Genomic DNA, 25,549 nt, shown 5'->3' with positions numbered 1-25,549 from the left:
AAATATGTGAACTGAAATGGCAACACCATCTAAATTTCCTTGTTAGACTAGTTTTAGTTTCTTTAAATGAAAATGTCAGTTTAATTACATGGGTCAGTACTATGAAATTAAGACATTTATTAACTAACAATTATAAGTAATTAATAGAGAAGGAAATAAATAATTGGTTAATAGTGATGATTTTTGTTTAATGTATAAGTACTATCAAAGACAAACCTGGAAAGCAGGAGTCTTTTCTGAAGCTGTACCAGACCAAACATGACCCATAAGATCTCCTTGCCCACTGAAGAAAATAAATGGCCTCAACTGAACTCCAAGAGCAGTAACTTCCATACCAGCAGTGGCAGGTTCATCGTCAGGTTCATCACTGTCATCTGATGATATGAGAGAGCTAAGGCCTCCAGCAAACAGTCCAAGCTGGAAATATTTGGAAGTTACTTGTAATATAGACATCCCAGTTGAACATTATATACGATATTACCATTACTATTGTTGCTAGACACCAACTTACATTGAAAATTTCCTTTGTTTCTCCATTCATTTCAAGAACAACATCCACTGTACCTCTCTTCAAAAAACCACTGGATATTTCTTGTATAGTAACCAGACTTGCATTACCATATGGGTTGCTAAATAGAGATCTTGTGAATGCTGTTGAAAGACCTCTCAATGCCATTGCGTGGTAATTTTTCAACAATCTTTTTTCTTCTGTAATTATTTCATTCACCAGTGACCTGAATTGTAAATCTCTTTCTGATATCTGTGTCACTCTTTGCCAGAGGTACTGCTTCACTTCATATGCTGTATCTAATGAAGTCAGTGATATCAGAATTTCCTTGAGGAAAGATTTGTCTGGGTTAGTTTCGAGCAGAATATCTGTGGCTAAGGTTCGAGCACTTGAGTCGTACTTTTTGTCAAGTTGAAAATAGATTCGTTTCATTAGTGATATAACAGTCTGGTCCCAGTACTTTGATGGAAGTGATCTCAAGGCCTTCATTGCCGTCACACTGGTCTTTTTGGTACCATTGACAGCATGCTGTAGAAGTACTGGAACTGTATTACCATCGCCAAGATTCCGCAAGGCTCTTAAGTATTTTTGCTTGCATTCTTCTGAACTACAGTCATTGAGCCCATCAACAAGGGATTTTCTTGTTTCTTCAATCACCTGGATATAATAAAAAAATGGATTTATCATTCAGAGTTTTATTCATTACAGTATTTATGGTTAATATGACACTGACTTAATCCGTAACAGTATGTGAGTGCCTTCATGGGGTAAGGCTAATAGCTTTCAGTGGAATAGAAGTTTACTGCATTCTTAAAAAATAATGAAAACAAGAATGGAAATATAATAAATTGCAACACAGACTCACTGCCCAGCAGTACTTACTTTCTGGAGTGCAGTACTTCTGATAGACACATATAAAAATAAAAGACACACATTGCCTAGAGCTTGTAACTAACAGCTTCTTTGTTGGGTAGAAGAGTGTCTTAGGTTGTGGAAGAGTAGAAAGGTTCCTCAGTACAAGTAGATCTCTCTCATCAAGTGGTCCAAGTGCCCTGCCCTTCCTTCTTGACCATCCCCAAACAATCTGTCTCCCCTCCTTGAGGAAAGAACTATTAGTTCCAAAAGCTAGGTAACACATCTTTTTGACTTGTATTTGCAGTACTGCTGAGCGCACACTTTTAAATAGTCCCTCTGTCTGGTGGAAGTTGGCTGACTTCGTGCTACTCCAGAATGTTTATGTTCGGTACCAACCATAGCTATGCAACAATATTGTGCCCCATAACAAAAAGTAGCCATTGTGAATATAGTTTTGATCTGTGTGCACTGTTGTGCATAGTGATCGTTAATAATATTTACAAACATGAGGGAAGAGGCTGTACTTGATCTTTCTAGTCACTCACTATAAACTTCCAAGATGCACAGTATAAATTCTGTAATGCAATAATCAATTACATGTTCATTTCTTTTATACGCTATAAACTGGCTGCTCTGGGAAAAGAAGGTGGGGCTTGTCTCAGCAGCCAATGTGCTACGAGCTCATCGCAAGCTTCTGTCCCGGCATGCTCCATTCATTTGTGAAGTAAAAGTGTGCAACCAGTACACATTTCACTTCCTGCAGGAAAGTCCTGGCCAGCAAATCTGTTCCACCATTTATTAGTTTTCTTGATTTAATTTTTCCTCAGATACAAATATAAAGCAGAACAATATTATCTCAAGTATTAGGTAACAAGTAAAAGGCCAATTGGATCATGTAGATCCAGCATTCCATTTCTACTGGCTACACTAAGAACTACAGGTTTAATTATAGCTGTTGAAAGTTTCTTCTTGGTCAGGTTTCAAGAAAATACCCTAAAGTTACCTTATACTGTATATGGACCATTTTGAGTGCATATTCTTGACTTATCAGGATTCTTGCCCTACTGTTTGCTACTGATCCTTTATGCAAGTTTTGAGATGTTGACTTCTGGGGGAGAAAAACATCTCTTTTCCTTCTTGTACATTTAATATCAGCCTCACAGATGAAAATAAATAAAAGTCACCATTTAATATCCTATCTATGTAACATTTCTATCTGTAAATGAGCCATGGAACTTGCTGAAGTGGGGTGCCTTGCATGCCTCGGTGATAAAGAGATGTGTGTGTGTGTGTGTGTGTGTGTGTGTGTGTGTGTGTGTGTGTGTACTGTAGCTGCAACAGAACAGAGGTGTGTCTGTGGACAGCCCACATGAAACTGTGGGTGCCAAAGAGGGTCAGTAGTCCTTTCTGTATCGCAAGCCAGCAATTTGGACAATTGACTATCTGGCTTTGTGATATTAGCTGTTGTTTTTCTTGAGGGTATGTAGTTCTACTTTACAGTGAAATGATGATGGAATCCTGTTGTCAGGAAAAACGAAACTAACATTCTACAGGTTGGAACATGGAACGTTCGACCCCTTAATAAGGTCAGTAGAATTTAAAAAGGGAAATTGACAGGTTGAATTTAGATGTAATGAGACTTAGTGAAATGTGATGTCAAGAAGAACAGGACTTCTGGTCCACACACACACACACACACACACACACACACAGTTTCTGGCCACCAAGGTCTGACTGACAGTCTGGCTTAGAGTGTGTGTGTGTGTGTTTTGTCTAGTTCAGAAGAATACCTTTTGGCTGAAAGCTTACTTGTTTGGCAGCCTTTTTGTTGTGCCTATCTACAACTCAACATCTCTGCTATATGCTGAGTAGCAATCTATACTTTTCAAACAATGGAAAATCCAGGATGGAATGTAACAATATGAGAGGAGGAAAGTTGCTACTCACCATATAGCGGATATGCTGAGCTGCGATAGGCCTTTCCCTGCAATACATCCTACGTTCCTGTAACCCTCCTGGCCTCAACCTTCGTTACTCACTGTCCTCACCCATCCAGCCCCCTCCCTGTTCCCATTCCAGCACTACACACCCGTTATTTCACAGCCACACCCAGTCTTTTAATTTCTTTTATTTTTATTTCTCTCCTTTCCGCTACTTACCCCCTCCCCCCTCCGCACCTTCTCTCCTACCCTCCGTCTAAACTGCAACACTTCACTGTCCGCCACTCCCACCATACTATCCCTCCCCCTCCCCGCCCCAGCCTCCTCCTTAACCCCACCCAACCGCCACACCCATCATGCATTGATGCTGCTGATCGCAGTGTAGTTTTAGCTCTCTGAGACTGAAGACGTGTGTGCAAGTTGCACTTGCATGAGTGTGTTTGTGTGCGTGTATGTATGTCTACTGCTGACAAAGGCCTCAATGGCCAAAAGCTTTGATTGTGTGAATCTTTTTAATGTGCCTATCGCAGCTCAGCATCTCCGCTATATAGTGAGTAGCAACTTTCCTTCTCTCATACTGTTAATCTATACTTTTCACAACACTGTCAATATTCCATCCCAGATTTTCCATTTTTTGATGTAGATTGTTAATAAATGTTGGTTTCATTTAAAAAGCTTTAAGAGCTTTCACATTAAAAATTCAGAAGCAGTACTTCCCAACATGCCCTCATATAATGAAATATATTTGTTTGAAAATTTACTATCTGTGATTTTCAATGGCAGGGTCATAATGGTGCAGGTAATTACAGTTAATGTGAAAATAATTGAGAAAAAGTACAATAAAAAACACCTGACCAATCGAAGTATCCAAGGTAAGCCAGTATATTGTTCTCAATTGACAGTGGGAAATTTCTAATTAAAATATATGCTGAAATAATGTTAACTGTGTTTGTTAGTTGGTTAGTAAATGTGTGTGTGTGTGTGTGTGTGTGTGTACATCAAACATAAATTTTAAATGTTAGTTAATTTTTTCTGAAGGCATTTGTGTGGGATATAGACTTTTATGGAAGTGAAACAGGAACAATGAACAAGAAGAAAGAGCTTTTAGAATATGGCACTTCAGAGGAATGTTGAAGATTACATTGGTAGATCAGATAACTAAGTGAGGAGGTATGGGAGCTAGTAGAGGAAAAAATAAATTTATGGCACAACCCAACTAAAAAGAAGGGTTCAGTTGATAGGACAAATCCTGATGCATCAATGAATCAATTTGTAATTGGGGTGGCTGGTGGGGATGGGGAGCGGAGGGTTGAGTTTTAGAGGGATCAGACCACTGAGGATAGCTACAGAGCTACAGCAAATGAATCTTCAGACTGAATACCACAAGGACTATAATGTTTGATATATCTTTTATCAATAGGGTTTCTTTGATGAGACAGCGCAAGAATGTGACAAGAACTAAAAACAAAATTGGAGAATTAGTGGTGGCAGAAATAGATAAAAGTTGTGCAAGACACTGAGTGGCACAAAGTAGGAATGAGAAAAATGAAAACGAATTGAAAAAAAATGAATTGAAAATCGATTGAAGGCTTCAAGCAAATTGTATACACTGATGAGAAAAAACATTATGATCACCTGCTAAATACCATGTTCGTACACCTTTGGAATGCAGTACAGCAGTGATTCTGCTTGCATGGATTCAAGAAGTCCTTGGTAGGTTTCTGGAGGTATGTGGCACCAGATGTCTTTCACAAAAGATACCAGTAGAGATAGGGCCGGAATTATCATGATTACTCAGTAAAATATTGCACTGTAGCCCTTAGCGAATGCTTTGCATATTCCACTTTGCTCTGTGTTGTGCAACACTCATTGTTTTCTTTGTTTATTTTACATTGAGTGAAGGGACTAATTCTGGTCAAGGAAAGTGTTCAAGTACAATCCTTACAACACTAAAAAAGAATCAGCAGTTCCTTTGACCATTACATCAGTTCTGTTTCATGGGAGCATAAAACACGGACTTTGACTGCCAGCCCTCCAAAAGGGAGATGGGGCTTGTTCCCTGGCTCCACTTCTCTCCCATTGGGCAGTCCAAGTTCTCACTTGTTTATGACTTGGCCAACTGGCACGATATAGTGTCAACATTACAGTCATCTTTTAGAAACTCGAAAGAAAATGACAGCAATGGACTTCCTATGACAAAATTGTCTTTAATTTAAATATCTATGCAGCAATAAATTCAGCTGGTTTATCTGGTTTATTTACATGACCACATTAACTGTACAAATAATGTCTCTCAGAATTGGTATTGTTTTGTGAAACAAAGATGCACATTCCATACAAAAATGTGCCATTTGTAGTTCTAGGAGAGAATATTTTGTGTGCACACGCGATTGAGAGAGAGAGAGAGAGAGAGAGAGAGAACATGAGTGCATTAAGCTAAACATTTCTACTTGTTGAGGAGGTATCTAACTTCATATACACATTTACGTTCTGTCCTCAATTTGCTATCAATTCATTTGTTGAAGCATGCTGAAATGCAACATGTTTTAGTTTCTCCTGACATATCACAGTCTTTGATTAAATAAATACTAAGTAAAAAGGATAAAAGTCATTACAATTGAAGAATACAAAACAGCATTGAGGTTATAGTTTGTAGTTCACAGGCTCAATAGTTGAAATGAATCTATGAAATGTGCCCTGCCACTTGCTAAACTTGAAAATAATAAATGCAGATTTACAGAACAAACAACGTGAATCTAATGCTTTATTCTTGTTGTAAACAGTTTAAAATGTACTCTGCAGGATCATCATACTTGTTTGAAGTATCTTGGCTTACCTTGTGCTGCTCACTTCCCGGTAAATGAGACAATCTATTTGACAGAGCAGCAGCAGTTAGAATAATAGTTTCTTCCAGCTTCTCACTTGGATTTGTTTCATGACTAAGTTTCAAGACACCTAAAATAGAAGCAAATATCAAACCATAGTAATTAATGAGTGCTGGTGCACACACATTGGAATATGTATTTACGATAGAAAAAGAGTGGCAGCCCAAAATCTAAGAATGTCTCTTATGTGTGACACAGACATTTAATACCACATTCAGGTTCTGTTGGATGGTTACCTTTCAGCATAGTTGTTTACTGATTCTGTCCTGCAATTTTCTTAACTAGAGTGTTCAAAATATAAATATTTGTGCCTATAGTGCATGATCTTGAGAATGATTCTTTCAGACTTTAAAGGAAACGGAAACTGATAAAGTATGTTCTATATATCATTCAATCCCTTTTCGTTTCTTCTTAGCTCCATTCTTGAATTGAAAATCGATTGAAGGCTTCAAGCAAATTGTATACACTGATGAGAAAAAACATTATGACCACCTGCTTAATACCGTGTTCATACACTTTGGTAGGTTTCTGGAGGTATGTGGCACCAAATGTCTATGCAATTTTGTAAATTATGGGCCTGTGATTCGTGGGCACAGAGCTGATGCCAGATAATGTCCCAAATGTGTTCAATCATGTTCAGATCATCTGAGCTTGGTGGCCAAGACATCAACATATGAGCTTACTATAGTGTTCTTCAAACCGTACTAGCACCCAACAGTCTATCATACAATAAAGAGTTTGCAACAGATAGTAAAATAAGTGGTAACATTATAAACACTGATTCTAAAAGATACAGGTGTATGACTGCAAAGTGAAAGGTTACTTCTAGTACTGTGATTATCGAGAGCAGGGGGATAAAGGGGGGAGGGGGGGGGGGGCTCTTGATACACAATTTTCTATTCTCATTGTCATTAATACTCCAAACAAAGTACAGCCAAATCCTCATACTACACTTCTGACTACGTAACGAGCCTTCACATGTATGAGGGGAAGTAGTAAAGAACTAGCAAACTTAACAATTATGGATATTAACTTGGCTGCAAAACCTTCACAAACAGGAAACAAACTTAGGTTGTACTAAGACATTGGCTTTCATTTTAACATATATTGAATACTTAAATAACCGTTTCCTTTTCTTTTAGTAAGATCCCTTATCATCCAACCAGTTAATCATAAATGCCATTGCATCCATCCCTGTGCTGAAATGTTCATCATGATTCTGAATGACACTGGAAGCACATTGTTCATGTACTGGCTGATGGAACTCAATCAGGAAAGAAGTATGCACTAAAATAGTCACTTTAAGAATGACCATTTTTCATCAGATGTGGAAAATAAATACCTGCTGAGCTACTGTGAGTTTTTTAACGCTATTTATCCATAGAAAGCCATTTGAAAAATTCAGATAAGGGAAAGATTAAACTTAAAATGCAAATCTATGGCACACACTGCATAAGCTACCCAACATAATGTAAATATGGTTATCTCAGAGAATCAAGTAATTTCAAACAAACATATGTGACCTGCTGGTGCCAGAAAGTAGAGAGTGCCACACACAAAGCATATAATTACTTGTCATTCAGCTATATAATAAGCTAAATGGAATCATATATATACACTCCTGGAAATGGAAAAAAGAACACATTGACACCGGTGTGTCAGACCCACCATACTTGCTCCGGACACTGCGAGAGGGCTGTAAAAGCAATGATCACACGCACGGCACAGCGGACACACCAGGAACCGCGGTGTTGGCCGTCGAATGGCGCTAGCTGTGCAGCATTTGTGCACCGCCGCCATCAGTGTCAGCCAGTTTGCCATGGCATACGGAGCTCCATCGCAGTCTTTAACACTGGTAGCATGCCGCGACAGCATGGACGTGAACCGTATGTGCAGTTGACGGACTTTGAGCGAGGGCGTATAGTGGGCATGCGGGAGGCCGGGTGGACGTACCGCCGAATTGCTCAACACGTGGGGCGTGAGGTCTCCACAGTACATCGATGTTGTCGCCAGTGGTCGGCGGAAGGTGCACGTGCCCGTCGACCTGGGACCGGACCGCAGCGACGCACGGATGCACGCCAAGACCGTAGGATCCTACGCAGTACCGTAGGGGACCGCACCGCCACTTCCCAGCAAATTAGGGACACTGTTGCTCCTGGGGTATCGGCGAGGACCATTCGCAACCGTCTCCATGAAGCTGGGCTACGGTCCCGCACACCGTTAGGCCGTCTTCCGCTCACGCCCCAACATCGTGCAGCCCGTCTCCAGTGGTGTCGCGACAGGCGTGAATGGAGGGACGAATGGAGACGTGTCGTCTTCAGCGATGAGAGTCGCTTCTGCCTTGGTGCCAATGATGGTCGTATGCATGTTTGGCACCGTGCAGGTGAGCGCCACAATCAGGACTGCATACGACCGAGGCACACAGGGCCAACACCCGGCATCATGGTGTGGGGAGCGATCTCCTACACTGGCCGTACACTACTGGTGATCGTCGAGGGGACACTGAATAGTGCACGGTACATCCAAACCGTCATCGAACCCATCGTTCTACCATTCCTAGACCGGCAAGGGAACTTGCTGTTCCAACAGGACAATGCACGTCCACATGTATCCCGTGCCACCCAACGTGCTCTAGAAGGTGTAAGTCAACTACCCTGGCCAGCAAGATCTCCGGATCTGTCCCCCATTGAGCATATTTGGGACTGGATGAAGCATCGTCTCACGCGGTCTGCACGTCCAGCACGAACGCTGGTCCAACTGAGGCGCCAGGTGGAAATGGCATGGCAAGCCGTTCCACAGGACTACATCCAGCATCTCTACGATCGTCTCCATGGGAGAATAGCAGCCTGCATTGCTGCGAAAGGTGGATATACACTGCACTAGTGCCGACATTGTGCATGCTCTGTTGCCTGTGTCTATGTGCCTGTGGTTCTGTCAGTGTGATCATGTGATGTATCTGACCCCAGGAACGTGTCAATAAAGTTTCCCCTTCCTGGGAAAATGAATTCACGGTGTTCTTATTTCAATTTCCAGGAGTGTAGATCAACAAAAACACTTGACATTATTTCAGCAAATTTTAATTAGAGACCTCCCTATTTGTCGACTAAGACCAATATACTGGTTTACTCAGATACTTTGACTTGTGCAAGTGCATTTTACTGTATTTTCGTTAATCATTTTCACATTAACTATAGTTATCTGAACCTTGCTAACCCCACATTAACAATCACGAAAGGTAAAATTTCAAACTAGCACATGTAATTCATTATAAGAGGCCTTGTTAAAAGTAATGTGAAAACTCTTAAAGCTTTTTTAATAAAAACACACATTACTAACATTCTATATCAAACAATGGAAACTCCTGGAATGGAATAATGACAACTTCATGAGAAGTATAAATTGTTACTCAACCTACAGTGCCACAGATAGGCACAACAAAAAGACTGTCTTTTAACCAATAGCTTAGTTGTTTGACAGTCTTCTGAACTGTACAAAACACACTCTCATGTAACTCTTGCACTTGTGCAACTCTCGCACTAACGCGTATGACCACTGTCTCTGTCTGCCGAAACCACACTGTCAGTCTGGCCTTGGCAGCGAGAATCAGTGGTTGTGAGAGTGAGAGTTGCATTTGCATGACGGTGATTGTGTTTGCTGTCTTATTTGGAAGAAGATCTTTTCTCCAAACTTATTTGTTTGACAGTCAAATAGAATATATGTTGACGTTAGAACATGTCTGAATTTTCTATTTGACAGTGACTACTGCAAGCAGACCGAAGACATCGCTATACGGAGACTCCTCTCTTCCGTCATCGCTAACATGCAAGTGGTACATTTCGAGGAGGAAGCCTTAGAGTCAGCGCATCTAAAACCTGCCTGTTTCTTCAAATACATGGATGACACATTTGTTATTTGGCCACATGGAAGAGACAAGCTGACGGAATTTCTCACACATCGCAACTCAAGACACGAGAATATCAAGTTCACCATGGAGACAGAATCAGATGGGATGCTCCCATTCTTGGATGTTCTCATCAAAAGACGAGATGATGGCAGGCTGGAGCACAGCATGTTTAGAAAGAAAACTCACACCGACTTATACCTACATGAGGATAGCTGCCATCACCCCGCTCAGAAGAACGGTGTGCTAAAAACCCTTGTACTCTTAAAGCTTTTTTAATAAAAACACACATTACTAACATTCTATATCAAACAATGGAAACTCCTGGAATGGAATAATGACAACTTCATGAGAAGTATAAATTGTTACTCAACCTACAGTGCCACAGATAGGCACAACAAAAAGACTGTCTTTTAACCAATAGCTTAGTTGTTTGACAGTCTTCTGAACTGTACAAAACACACTCTCTGATGAGGACAGTCTCCAACAAGAATTGGCCCATCCGAAGTCCATGTTTCTGATGAACGGTTATAAGGAAAGGCAAATCCAGGATGCTCTATGTCTGACGCTTGCAACACAACTGGCAAAAACTAATGAAGAATCTGAGGAAAACACGACCATGGCATTCATTCCATTTTGTGAGGCCTTATCGGAAAAAGTTGGATGAATTTTACACACATATCAAGTAAAAACCATCTTCTGCCCTCCAACTAAAACCGGAGTACTTCTTGGCAGTGTTAAGGACAACCTCGGTTTACGTAAATCAGGGATTTACAAAATACCATGCGAATGTGGTAAGGAATACATAGGTCAGACAGTTCGCACCATTGAACACGGATGCCGTGAACACCAATGGCACACGAGATTGCAACAGCCTAATAAGTCTCCAATCACCGAGCATTGCCTGTCAGAACTTCATGGCATGGATTATGACACAATCAAGGTCCTAACACAGACTTCGAAATATTGGGAATGTATCATCAAAGAAGCTATAGATATGAGAGTAAGAAATCCTGAACTGAATCATGACACAGGCTATTCCCTTGACCATGCTTGGGAACCAGTCATTACTCGGATTAAGGAGAAGATAGAAATATCCCTGGATGCACTGACTTCGAGGGCAGGGGGAAGAATCTCTGAAACGTCACTGGCAAACCTCCCTGGGTGCAGACCTGCGAGGGAACATCCAGCCACTGGGCCACAGGCCACACGCCGCACCCCAGTACCGACGGCCGAGAGAGCGCCCGCGGCGTGGACAGCGGAAGGAGTGCCCGAGGGATGGGGAGGGGGAATCTGATATATACCTCATGCCTACCATCCCTTGATAGTACATCAGCACACCTGATGATGGCAGCAAGGTTGATCACCGAAATAATGTGTCCTTTGTGCACTCACACCAAGCTGTTCACCTGAGATTTTTTTTGGCATGAAATATGCCTGGAGAAATTGAAGAATCACATTACATAGAATGTTAATAACATTTGTTTTATTTAAAAGACTTTAAAGAGTTTTCACATAAAAAGTTTGCAGGCATTACTTTTCAGTATTCCCTCATATATAGAACTTTTGTATTCTAGTACTTCTTATTTTCTTTTGTCATATGAATCAAATTAATTGAGTATGTTTACAGTTTGAATTGTATACCTTTCAACATTTATGTACATTGTTTTTGTTTATGAACTTGATTCTACAATATGTTTCTTGAATTTTCTATTAAACTTTGAACTAAGTATCCTCTTGTGCCCCCCCATGAACCATGCACCTTGCCGTTGGAGGGGAGACTTTGTGCCCCAATGATACAAATAGCCGTACCGTAGGTGCAACCACAATGGAGGTGTATCTGTTGACAGGCCAGCCAAATGTGTGGTTCCTGAAGAGGGGCGGCAGCCTTTTAAGTAGTTGCAGGGGCAACAGTCTGGATGATTGACTGACCTGGCCTTGTAACACTAACCAAAACGGCCTTGCTGTGCTGGTACTGCGAATGGCTGAAAGCAAGGGGAAACTACAGCCGTAATTTTTCCCGAGGGCATGCACCTTTACTGTATGATGATAGAGTAGCATGGAGAGCTGCATCAAACCAGTCTCAGGACTGAAGACCACAACAACAACAACATCCTCTTGTGCCTAGACACTGAATAATTAATTACAACTAAAATATTTTTGGAGGCATTTTGAGAAATATCTAAGCACAAACACTGAGATATATCTGTGTCCCAACAGTTTTAATAAATATAAAATTTTTGATACTGTACCTTTTACAATTTGGGGGATAGGATGTGAACCAAGAGAGAGAGCCCAAAAATATCTTTCATTCTCTTCCAGTTTTGAATCATCACGCAGCTGAAGATATTTCATAGCTGCTTCATGAGCTGCTGCAGTCTGTGCAGCACCAAGCACATCCAGCAGTTGCAGCCTGTCATACGAATAACAAAACAGTCTTTATTTCTTGTGCATTGTAATGGGTAGATCAGTTTTACTGTTATGTCATTGATCAGGATGAAGTAGGCCTTTGTCAGCTAAGGTTTCAAATGAGACAAGAAGTTCTTATGCTTCCAGGGAGAAATGGTAAATTGAATGCACTATTATATGAAAGGCACTGGCAAAATAAAACTCTATACAGTCAATCTTGTCTAAGCAGAAACTATACATCCAGTTTAGAAATTTTATTTACAATTATAGAAAATCTGATCCTGGAGTGCACGAATATGATCCCAAGAGCCTTATAATTGTTTAACAATTTAAGAGAATAATTTGGCTCAATCACACTTTTACATGTAGTTTTTTAAGGTGATTAAGATTATACTTCATGTACATGTTGCAAGTCACTTTGCAGTGTGAGACAGAGGGTACATTTGGCATGACTATCATTTCCTTCCTGTCCATAGCCTATTCACGAATGAGATATTGGAGTAACGCCTGCTGGTAAGCCACCATATGAACTAAAATTTCTGATTCTTTTCATCTTGGTCATTTTAAAATTCTTCCAGTGAATCTCAGCCTGGCATCTGCTTTTGGTGAAATTAGTTTTGTGGTCATTCTCCCTTAGTTTGCTCCCTACAGTTACGCCTATGTATTTTATGATTCTTACAGTGTTCGGTTATTTGTCGCATGCAGTGTAATTGAACAGTAATGGATATCTATCTATATGTGCAAATTGTTTTACATTTATCAATAATCAGGCCCTGCAGCAATTATCAGTTTTCTACAGGTCTTCTTGCATTTCACTACAGTATTTTTCTCACATTATCAACTATTTATACATTTTGTTGACACTGCTTCGGGATACTCCCAAGTTACTTTTACATCTGCCAGTTTTATTCTGTTAAGAATAACATGCTGATTTCTGTCTACTAGAAAGTCCTGAATCCAGTCACAAATTGGTCCAGTACTTAGCAACCTAGGAGGGTAATAAAGAATTAAGTTTTCCTTTGTCTTTCAGCAAACGTATTTAACTGCAGTTATAGCTGCTGAAGTGCAACAGAATTAATCATGATAGCCAGGTACATCTCAACTGCTGCTGATAGTGTTGCAGCAGAGATGAAAATAGTGGGTCTTATTCTTTCTGCTGCATACTGCAAAGCTCAGCCTGTGATAAAGATTCATAACGCACAAAACATAGAGCCAATCAAAAATCGTCATTAGCTGTGTCAGATGTAAGGGCCAAAGGTCATGAGAATTGTCATAGACAATGAGATATGGGTTGCTCAGCTTAAAAAAAAAGGAAGAAAACTTCCTGCCCTGAGGTGAAAACAGATAATGCTGGCAGTTAGCTGGCCACTGTGGCTGAGCAGTTCTAGGCGCTTCAGTCTGGAACCGCGCTGCTGCTACTAATGTTAAGTCCCATAGTGCTTAGAGCCATTTGAGCTGGCAGTTACTCTGTAGCACTGCAGAAATTTCAATAGGCCATTCAAAACAAAGGGGCTCAGAATGCAGAGTGCAGGCGTTGTGCGCATCCATGACAGTGCTCCTTACACTTCAGCACAAAACAACTGTTCTGAAGACGTTTGGCTGGGAGCTTTTTGATTATCCTCCATACAGACCTGATCTTGCTCCTAGTGATTTTAATCTTTTCTTGCACAATGATGAAGAGCTGAAGATGACTGCCATTTACTGATTTCACTCTCAGGCAGCACAGTTCTTCAACACAAGAATTCAAAAAGTTAATCCCATGATATGACAAGTGTCTCACTTTTGGTGGTGATTATGCTGAAAAGGAGAAAATATAAAAGGAGAAAATATAAAAATGCAGTAAATGAAGCAGGCAAAAAGGAATACAAATGTCTCAAAAGTGAGACTGACAGGAAGTGCAAAATAGCTAAGCAGGGATGGCTAGAGGATAAATGTAAGGATGTAGAGGCTTATCTCACTAGGGGTAAGATAGATACTGCCTACAGGAAAATTAAAGAGACCTTTGGAGAAAAGAGAACCACTTGTATGAATATTAAGAGCTCAGATGGAAACCCAGTTCTAAGCAAAGGAGGGAAAGCAGAAAGGTGGAAGGAGTATATAGAGGGTCTATACAAGGGCGATGTACTTGAGGACAATATTATGGAAATGGAAGAGGATGTAGATGAAGATGAAATGGGAGATATGATACTGTGTGAAGAGTTTGACAGAGCACTGAAAGACCTGAGTCGAAACAAGGCCCCGGGAGTTGACAACATTCCATTAGAACTAATGACGGCCTTGGGAGAGCCAGTCCTGACAAAAGTCTACCATCTGGTGAGCAAGATGTATGAGACAGGCGAAATACCCTCAGACTTCAAGAAGAATATAATAATTCCAATCCCAAAGAAAGCAGGTGTTGACAGATGTGAAAATTACCAAACTATCAGTTTAATAAGTCACGGCTGCAAAATACTAACGCAAATTCTTTACAGACGAATGGAAAAACTAGTAGAAGCCGACCTAGGGGAAGATCAGTTTGGATTCCGTAGAAATATTGGAACACGTGAGGCAATACTGACCCTATGACTTATCTTAGAAGCTAGATTAAGGAAAGGCAAACCCACGTTTCTAGCATTTGTAGACTTAGAGAAAGCTTTTGACAATGTTGACTGGAATACTCTTTTTCAAATTCTGAAGGTGGCAGGGGTAAAATATAGGGAGCGAAAGGCTATTTACAATGTGTATAGAAACCAAATGGCAGTTATAAGAGTTGAGGGGCATGAAAGGGAAGCAGTGGTTGGGAAGGGAGTGAGACAGGGTTGTAGCCTCTCCCCGATGTTATTCAATCTGAATATTCAGCAAGCAGTGATGGAAACAAAAGAAAAATTCAGAGTAGGTATTAAAATCCATGGAGAAGAAATAAAAACTCTGAGGTTCACCGATGACATTGTAATTCTGTCAGAGACAGCAAAGGACTTGGAAGAGCAGTTGAATGGAATGGACAGTGTCTTGAAAGGAGGATATAAGATGAACATCAACAAAAGCAAAACGAGGATAATGGAATGTAGTCGAATTAAGTCGGGTGATGCTGAGGGTATTAGATTAGGAAATGAGACACTTAAAGTAGTAAAGGAGTTTTGCTATTTGGGGAGCAAAATAACTGATGACGGTCGAAGTAGAGACGATATAAAAGTAGACTGACAATGGGAAGGAAAGCGTTTCTGAAGAAGAGAAATTTGTTAACATCGAGTATAGATTTAAGTGTCAGGAAGTCGTTTCTGAAAGTATTTGTATGGAGTGTAGCCATGTATGGCAGTGAAACATGGATGATAAATAGTTTGGACAAGAAGAGAATAGAAGCTTTTGAAATGTGGTGCTACAGAAGAATGCTGAAGATTAGATGGGTAGATCACATAACTAATGAGGAGGTGTTGAATAGGATTGGGGCGAAGAGAAGTTTGTGGCACAACTTGACTAGAAGAAGGGATTGGTTGGTAGGACATGTTCTGAGGCATCAAGGGATCACCAATTTAGTATTGGAAGGCAGCGTGGAGGGTAAAAATCGTAGAAGGAGACCAAGAGATGAATACACGAAGCATATTCAGAAGGATGTAGGTTGCAGTAGGTACTGGGAGATGAAGAAGCTTGCACAGGATAGAGTAGCATGGAGAGCTGCATCAAACCAGTCTCATGACTGAAGACCACAACAACAACAACATATGCTGATAAAGAGCTAAAATATTGTTGTATCTGTTGCCAACAAAGTTTTATTATGTAACAATGTTTTATTTTTAAAATTTTGGAAACTTGTGTATGACACTCCCAGTATTTTGTTCACAACTCTACTGTGGAGAACAGTACTGAATGCCTTCTGCAAATCAAGAAAAACAGCATCAAATTGACCACTACTATCTTTGGTGCCGTGAACAGACAGACAGAACAAGCTGAATTTCATGACATCTGTTTTCGAAATCCATATTGCTTTGCAGAGTAGATTTCATCACACTGAAACTGAGATAATCAGTAGAGCAACTATCCACCTTCAGAGACACATACCATCACAATACTTCTTTGTATACATTAAGGATAAAAGCACAAATTGGTTAATATTTTTTTAATCAACAAAGAAATCCAACTGCTAAGAAAAGGCATGGTGACACCTTAGTCTGAATATTTTACTATTTTTGTATTTATGAACCAATTTGTGCTTGCGTTCACTGAGTTCTGGTGCTTGTTATGGTATGTGTCTAAAGATGACAGCCTGCTCTTCTGTGATAGGTCAGTTATAATATGATTGAATTTTAATGTCATTAGCATTGTGAGTATGGTTGAGCCAAATTAGTTGTTAAATGACAACTGTGCCTCACTTCCACTAGCTATGGATAAATTTGAAGTATATTACAACTGTTACTAACTATAACTAAGTATCTGGATTATGATTATCATATTGATTTTATACCAAACTTACATGTCTATCATTAGTAGCATAACAAAAAATTAACTGAAATTTTTACCATAACAACACTGAAAATAGTGTCTAATTAAGAAGAATGCAATGAATAAGATTCTTTTTAAGTCCTTGGTAGTTTCACTTCAGATTACTAATGAAGTATAAAACACTAGGGAGGATCATTTCAAACTGGCTGAAAACCATTATTTAGCTGAGCACAAATATTGTAGTATAAATTCAATTAAATCTGTACTTTGATGAATGTTGATGTTAAATGTGATAATATGAACATTGTAAGCTCACTCAGCTGTGACATTCTGGTTAATGTGTATGTATTTATGAACAGCATTTTAATTATGATTGTACATTTTCTAATGTTATTGGTGAGTGTTATGTAAACAATGTAATTTGACATGACCTAATTAAAGAGCATCAAAGATTGGCTTAACTACTCACTCCAGTCTAGAAGCAGATTTGTGTTAAAACAGCAGTCATGACAGTGAAGTAGATATAGAATTAACGAACCCACTTTTTAGAAAATCCCACTTTTAATGAATATTTCCATTAGTTCTATTTCATTGATTCCGCCGAAATTTCCATAAGAACACTATTTCTCCTCCATGCTTTTAAAGAACCTCGGTTTAAGAAAAAGTCCACTTTTAAGAAATGAACATGAAACATTTTGCAAATTGGAGTGCAGTTTATATTTAATTCCTTACAGATTTGAGTGGGTTTCTGATTTCTTTCTCTTTTACGTAAGTAGTATTTTTTGTCATGAGACACATTAAATGGTAATTGATTCAATACATAACTAGACCATACTCAGTAATTCAACTCCCTTTGTAGTGATACTGGCAAATACACTGAAAGAATTGGAAACTGATTTCCATGCAACGTATGTCACGTCATGTGATGTTACCATCACAGAGTCGACAAACTACGAAGCCCAAAAAGTGTAGTTGTTTGTTTATTGAAGTGTTGAATTTATCAGTTTTGCTTTTTTGCAGTTATGACCTGCAAACATAGAAAATGTAAAGTTCACCAAAAGCTGATGTTCATCTACATTGTCAATGACAGTCTTAACAAAAATCATTCCAACCTGCTGAGGAAATACAATTTAGCACCATCTACACATGTGGTGTATTCAAAAATAAGGAAGCGTTCTTAAATGTCAAAGCTATATAATGATTCCTGTGGATCCAAAAAGGAAGAACATCCATATCTCTATATTTAGTGATGTGGAAAAAATTCTTCTAAAGTAGTTACAAGGACTGCGAAGTGGGAGTGTTCCTATAAGCAGAATCATACTGTACGAGAAATCACTCCGAAGGTTGACAGTGAAACTTTCAGTGCTTAGAATGGCTGGTTGAATCATTTGAAAATATCATCATCTTTCGTTACAAAGTGTAAGTCGAAAAGTGAGGCACTGGTCAAAGAAAGTATACTCTAATGAAAGAACAATACACTGACATGACTGATACAAGGTTATGAACCCAGATATATTCTCAACACACATGAATCTGGCATCTTTTACAATTTACTTCCTGCAAAATCATATTCTGTTAAGGTATAAAAATGACATGGAGGTAACAAAAGTAAAGAAAGGAACACACTGCTATTATGTGTAAGTATTGATACAATTGAAAAGTACCCCCCCCCCCCCCCTACTATTAATTCCCAGGTGTTCCTAGAACATGAAAAATACTTCTTTGTGTTTACGAGTTCAACAGCAGTCCCATGGAGGTGTCAGAAATCTATACAACTTTTCAGGCATTTTGATGCCAAGATGGGTGCAGCAAGAAGGTAAACTGTACTTTTTATTAATCTATGGCCCTGTAAATCCCAAGCAAATGTAATTTCTGAAGAATGTAAATGTGTTGTATTCCTTCCTCTGAACTGTACAAGTCATCTGCAATCTCTGGACCTGGGCATAATACATTCTGTTACAGCAAAATACAGAGTGGCAGTTACATAGAAGTCAATTTCATTGTTTGAGAGAAAGGAAGTGATGAGGCTCAGCAATGTACAGGCTATGTTTGTTACTGCCTGAAATTCTGTAACACAGCAGATTGTATTCCATTTTTTTCATGATGGCTAGCTGTAGTACATCAGTTGCTGCCGAAGAATAATGGAGTAACAAAACTGATCTTTCTGAAAATGTAGCATTCTAGGGTATTATTTGTTGTGTTGTGCCATCCTGACTTCCACACTTGCAATTGATGCAAGTTAAATGCTTTTGAATGAAGGAGCACAGTCAGAAGCTGGCAGTGATGAAGATGAAGAAGAAGAAAAGGAGGGCACTCCATCAAGTTTCATTGTTGCTTTCCAGAGAACTGGTACTATTAGGATTTTTTTCATCTTTTAATGGAGATGAATCAGTTCCGACCTACATCAACCAGCTGGAGTGATAACTTCTTTTGTTACAATATGTTGGAAGCACAAAACAAACAAGACTTCATAATTTAAAAAAAAAATAAGTATATGTTCTGTAAAACGTGTAATAATTATATGTTTACTGCATTTAAATGTGTAGCATAGGATATACATAATTTTGTAATTAAATATCATTTATAGCACCCAAACGTGGTTCAATTGTGATTCTGGATCAGCCCTTCCATTTACTGTGGCAAAACCTCCATTTAAGAAAAATTCCTATTGAGAGACAAAATATTTGGGCCCACGTCAGTTTGTTGAAAAGAGGGTTTAACTGTAGCTAATCCATAGTAGTGACATTTTAAACAGAGCCTAGCTAGGCTGTGTTTACATGCTTCTATTCAGGATCTTAATTTACAATGAGTGGTAGAACTGTAATTAAATACTGTGCATTGAAATCTTAAAAAGTCTGTAGACCTGTTGTTAACATTTTCTTGCATAATCATTGATACTCCACTCCAAGCTGCCGAAGTTGGCAGTCATGTATGTGAGTGAGGTGTGCTTGCTTGTGTGAGACTGTTAAGACTGTGGCCAAAAGGTACTCTGTAAGTATCTTTTAGTTTTTCCTGTCTGCAGCTTAATGTGTCACCTTATGGTAAGTACCAATCTATCTTTTCGTTACATTGTTCATATTCCAACCCGGAGTTTCTGTTGCGTAAAGCTCTTATATTTACTTCAACACCTATGATGCCAGTCTCATAGGTGATAGCCACCACATGTGATTTGGCTAAGATATTTTTTTATGCTATCACTTGTTAATATTTATCTGGTGGAATTTTAAACATCTAAAGGGATTTTGTATCAATCTTGCTATTGATACTGTTGAAACCAGATATACTGATGAAACTTCAGTTTAGTACTATTGCTTGTAGAAAATAACTGTAAAAGAGATTTTTTAATTTCAAATTATGGTACAGAATTGCTTTCCAGTACTTACCTTCACGTGTCGATAGACACACATAAAAGTAAACACGCTACCCTAGCATTTGGAACCAATAGTTACTTCCTCAGGGAAGAATGGGGGATAGACACAGGGAAGGTTAAAAACGAAGGGCAAGTTATTCAGACCCACAACAAGTGGCTCCCTCTCATTCTGGGGTCTTAATGACGTACCCTTCCTTTTTTCACCTTCCGCAGTCTATCCCCTCTCTCCTCCCTGAGAAAGGAGCTATTTGTTGCACAAACTAGGGTAGTGTATGTAGTTTTATGTGTGTGTATTGGCAGTACTGACATTTGTCCTGAAGTTCAGAATTGGAGAGCAATTTTCTCCCATAATTTTATAGTTTTACCAAAAGAATTGTTTTTCTTGCTTTATTTAAATATGTAAGTAAATACTTGATCTAATTACTTAAAAAGTTATAACCAGTTTATGTGCTGACACACAAAGCACAAGATGAAAGTGAAAATTAGTGTTCATAGTGCAGTAGTAACAAACAATACACAAGTCGCTTTACATACTCTACATTCATAGTATGTGTTGTTTCTGACACCTTTCGCCATTTCTGACACCTTTCCCCATCAGAAATTTCTTCTTCCTGCCCCTCCCCCCCCTTTTTTAATTCATAATGCCTGTCTTTTTCTCTTCCTTTCTGCAGTTGTGAAATAACACAGGGAAGGATAGCCCTCTGTTGATTCTCCAGCAAATGCCAAGCATGTACATTGTTGTAAGTTGTGTCCTCTTTGTGATTATGTTGTGCATGATGCATGTATTTGATATTGCCACTATAATGTAATAAAAAAAAGCAAGTTTTCTCCACCACTTCAGTATGTAGTAGTCCAGAGTCTACCATGGCAGATGCTAGTCATAAAGGTGTGTCAACTGTGTCTGACAACAGCTACAGGTCTTAATTTTTTTGCCATTGTCTTTGTTGTGACACACTTATATGTTGCAGCACCTCATCATTCTAAATGTATTATTTGCATATTTGTTTATAAAAAACCAGTTTTCTTTCTGCAGTACTGATAGTTAATTTCCTGACATGTTTCACATTTTACATGAAAGACAGCATCAGTGCATGTCAGGTTTTTTTTTCATATCTTTTCACCTGTGACCACAGAGAGAATGAACAGAAATCATCAGAACAAGCAAAAATATAATTGAAACTTCCTGGCAGATTAAAACTGTGTGCCGGACCGAGACTCAAACTCGGCCCAGAATCGAGTCTCGGTCTGGCACACAGTTTTAATCTGCCAGGAAGTTTCATATTAGCGCTCTCTCTGCTGCAGAGTGAAAATCTCATTCTAAAAATATAACTGACCTCCACAGAAGATTCCTTTCATATAGAAGGTGAATCTCATCTGGGAAATTAAATACCAATATTGCAAAAAAGGTGTTTTGTTTATAAATAAATACTTACATAGTAGAGGTGGAACATGGTCATGCGAACATACTTGTCATATCTATTTGGTTTATTAGCCATATAAACCTTTAAACCTACCCTCTGCCTGAACTGGCAAATTCTAGCATCTCATAGCTTCTTCTCGGTACTGAACTTATTGAAATTTCCTTCTCCAAACTAAATAGAGTTGTGGCTTTATTCAGTGTGTCAAACCCTTGTTTACCTTCATTTTTAATCTTCGTACTCACAAAAATGGGAGAAAAGTGACAGCCAAAAGAATCAGTACTCTTGTGAGTATTTATGTCCATTCTCTGCCATGCTACATATATTGCACAGCACACAGATTTTTTTTCTCTTCTGCAACAATCCCAATTTTCTATACCTTAAACCTAGAACTAAGCAGAAGATTATTCCAAGACTTAGCTTCTGCAAGTTTCTGCCTGGTTTAACAATTAGTCTTGTCGTTCATGGCAGTTATTGGATTGTTGTGAAGCAAATAAAATGTATATCTTCTTCAGATGATCCATTGGGACTTACACCTGTAACTTCATCAATTATATACATGTGTCCGTTTCTTCTCAGTGTAGCTTTTACACCTTTTTTCACTACCATTTTGCTGTTGTTCTGGCCTTCAGTCCACAGGCTTGTTTGGTGCAGCTCCCCACACAAGTCTATCCTTTCCAAATATTTTTGTCTATGCATAATTACCATAATCTACATCCACTTACACCTACATATTGCAGTCAAGTGTTGGTCTCCCTCTATTAAATTTTCATCCACTACACTTTCCTCTGTTATCAAATTAACTCTACCTCATTCCATCAGGATGTGTTGTGTAAATCAGTCACTTCTTTTAGTCAAGCTGTATTGTAAAAATCTTTCTATCTGGTTGATCCCGTCATGATGAAAAGCCTTCAAGTGATATATGAGTTGGGTTATACGTGAACAAGCAGAAGCAACCACTGCTGGCTACTTCTTTAAAGTAAACTAACAACAAATTATGACTAGTGCTAAACTACTCACATTCATGATTATGGAAATTACTTCAAGATTACTTTATATATGCTTCTTGTATGTACTGGTTATGGTCCACATTTTACTTTCATTTATGCTACACTTCAGACATGTGTCTTCAGAAAAGACTTTTGAAAACTTAAATTTATATTACATTTTAAAACCATTTCTCTTTTTCAGAAGTACTTTTATTTGCTATTGCTAGTCAGCAATTTATGTCCTCTACTTCTGCCGTTAGTAATTTTGATATCCAAATAACAAAATTCATGTGCTACTTTTAATGCCTCATTTCCTGATCTAATTCCTCCTCCTCCTCCTCCTCCTCCTCTTCCTCATCATCATCATCATCATATTTAAGACTACTACATTCCATCACTCTTGTTATACTGACCAAAACATACTTTCAACACTGACTATTCCATTCAGCTGATCGCCTTAGTCCTTTGCAAACTTCCAAATTTTTACTTGTTTTCCACGATCTTTAATTTTAGTTCCAAATTTTCCTTGGTGACCTTTACCACACACTTAATGTGCAGTTGAATAACATTAATGAAATGCTACAATCCTCTTTCACTCCCTTCTCAACTACTGCTTTCTGTTCATGTCCTATGACTCATAACTGAAATCTGGTTTCTGTACCAGTTATATTTGATCGATTTTTTACTGATCCAGTTTTATCATACAATACAAATTGTACAACTGATATTGTACAGAACAAAATGAGAATAAAGTGGTGTTTTGTGTGAGTAGAATGGAAGTGAAAGTAAGTAGGTGGATATTCTTGCAATCTAACTGTAGCTGTAATTGTGTAAGGACAGGTTAATAAAAGGGTACATAGTATCAGCAAAATAGTAGGCAACTTAAAATTAGGTAGCTATTTTTACAATCTGATTGTTTAAAGTAACATTCATTTTACATATTCAGAAATTCTTTTGCAGAATGGAAACAGTGGTTTGTCAGAAATGTCTCTCTAACTAGAGAGTTTCAAACAATATGTTCTTAAGATAGGATTCCTGGGGAATCAATAGGGGGAAAATCCATGAAGACAAAATCTATGACAACAGTATGTGAAATACCTGTGGCAATTGCACTTCAAAAGCAATTAGACTTGCCATGATTCTCAAAAGGTGTGTAATCCCAAGTCATTGTTCAATATATCATCTGCACGGGATAAACTTTAATTCCATTGAAAAAATTATGAAGCTTATTCCAGGAAATTATGTGTTTTTGGTATATGGTTTATTAGAGAGTAATAATGATATAACTATGATTTATTTTTTTTGTTACCCCAGTTCTCTTTGTTTCTCTGACAATACCTTCAAAACAGTAAAAATGTGTGTATTGTGTAATCCTTGTGACGTGGAAGGATCCCATAAATGAGGTGCATATCTGCCATTTCTTAATCAATAAACATATCCTGCTGCTCTGAATCACCTAATGGACAACTATCACTGCCAGGAAAAGTAATTCGAGACAGAATCCAGTGGTACTGAATGTAAGCTTGAGGATGAAGAGAAATTGAGATATTACTGTTGTCAATAGTAAATACTGGGAATGAAAGAAACAAGCTTGTTTCCATACAAGAAACATATTGCATACTGTTGATACCTGGACTGTTGTGCACATACTTTCAGTGCAATACAGATACAAAGAGAAATGGAGATGAGAAATCCAAAGAAATGTAACTACTTTGTGATGAACAACTGGAGACCACAGGTCCCCAACTCCAAAATACTTAGTAAATATCCCTGACAACTCCCTAAATGCTGCCAGAGTTCTGGTTTAACCTGAGGAATTGTTGTGTCATAAATCATTCCAACTTTGTCCTCTTTACTGCACATGTTTTACTCAAAATAAATATCAAAGCACACAAAACTCTATCGCTTACAAAGCTATAGTAATAAATTTCTCAATTATCACTAATTATTATGATAACCCAGAAAATGATATAAGCCAGACAACTATATGGCAAAGTAAATATTTGCTTTTGAAATCAACTTTATAGTATCAAGGTAAAAAATGGTATGTTAACACTCACACTGTTTCTTCATTCTTTGTGTATTTTAATATTTTGTAGAGGTCTTCTTTCTTTGATTCCCTTACTACCATTAGCAGCTTGAGGAAAGCAGTGGCTGAACGAATTGTGCCAAGGTTATCCTTCTTCAGAAATTTTTTATTTTCCTTTAACACTGTATGAAGCTAGCAAACAAAGGCAGGTATTAAAAATTATGAGGACATGCAAAATCAAAATAACATGTCATTATTTTGAGTTTGCTGACAAAACATATATTTCAGTGATAAATTTAGTAATTGTAGGCATTACATTCACAGGACACAGCGGCTGTAAGAAATTAATATGCATATAAACTGCCACAGATTGTGTATTATTTGCTGTGGTACTAGTTTCATCCATTAAACTTGAGCATCTTCAAATATTAATTGCACTGTTAGCAAGATATTAAAGATTCAAAGCTGTGCATGCCATCCATATCATGCAAAAAATTGTGTAGCACATCTAAATTACAATGTAATAGTGCTGCACAGAACTTTGAAGATTTCAAATGTTGCATTAGCATTGTTAGTATCTCAAGATGCTCTTGTTTATAGACTGTAACTAGTAATAAAACAATACCATCTATACATGAAATAAAGTGATCAGTAACAATATACATGCAATATCTAGGACTTTAAAGTTTTCAGTTTAAAAACTAGAGGATTGATCTTCACATTTAAATCTGTTATGTTCAGTGGTTATTGGTGAAAAATTTTTAGGTGACTGAAATATTAAATAAAGGTATGAGGAGATCGATTAGCTGCAAATTCATTACTTTTCCCC

The 25,549-nt window shown here is 38.3% G+C and overlaps 1 protein-coding gene across 5 annotated transcripts in view; it reads right to left on the bottom strand.

The window, feature by feature from the left end:
* LOC126237210 (microsomal triacylglycerol transfer protein) overlaps positions 1 to 25,549 on the bottom strand; it is a 207,680-nt gene that overhangs the window by 17,410 nt on the left and 164,721 nt on the right. For all 5 annotated transcript variants that reach the window (XM_049947089.1, XM_049947091.1, XM_049947092.1 and 2 more), the window contains 5 exons: positions 24,752 to 24,912; positions 12,342 to 12,502; positions 6,140 to 6,258; positions 512 to 1,165; positions 217 to 417 (listed from right to left, as the gene is read on the bottom strand). In XM_049947089.1, coding sequence (XP_049803046.1) covers positions 217 to 417; positions 512 to 1,165; positions 6,140 to 6,258; positions 12,342 to 12,502; positions 24,752 to 24,912 — 1,296 coding nt within the window. The remainder of the gene's footprint in view (positions 1 to 216; positions 418 to 511; positions 1,166 to 6,139; positions 6,259 to 12,341; positions 12,503 to 24,751; positions 24,913 to 25,549) is intronic.

The sequence above is a fragment of the Schistocerca nitens genome, chromosome 2, assembly GCF_023898315.1.
Source record: "Schistocerca nitens isolate TAMUIC-IGC-003100 chromosome 2, iqSchNite1.1, whole genome shotgun sequence".
Lineage (NCBI taxonomy): Eukaryota > Metazoa > Arthropoda > Insecta > Orthoptera > Acrididae > Schistocerca > Schistocerca nitens.
Note: the sequence above shows the minus strand (reverse complement) of the source record. Positions and strands in the feature narration are given on the sequence as shown.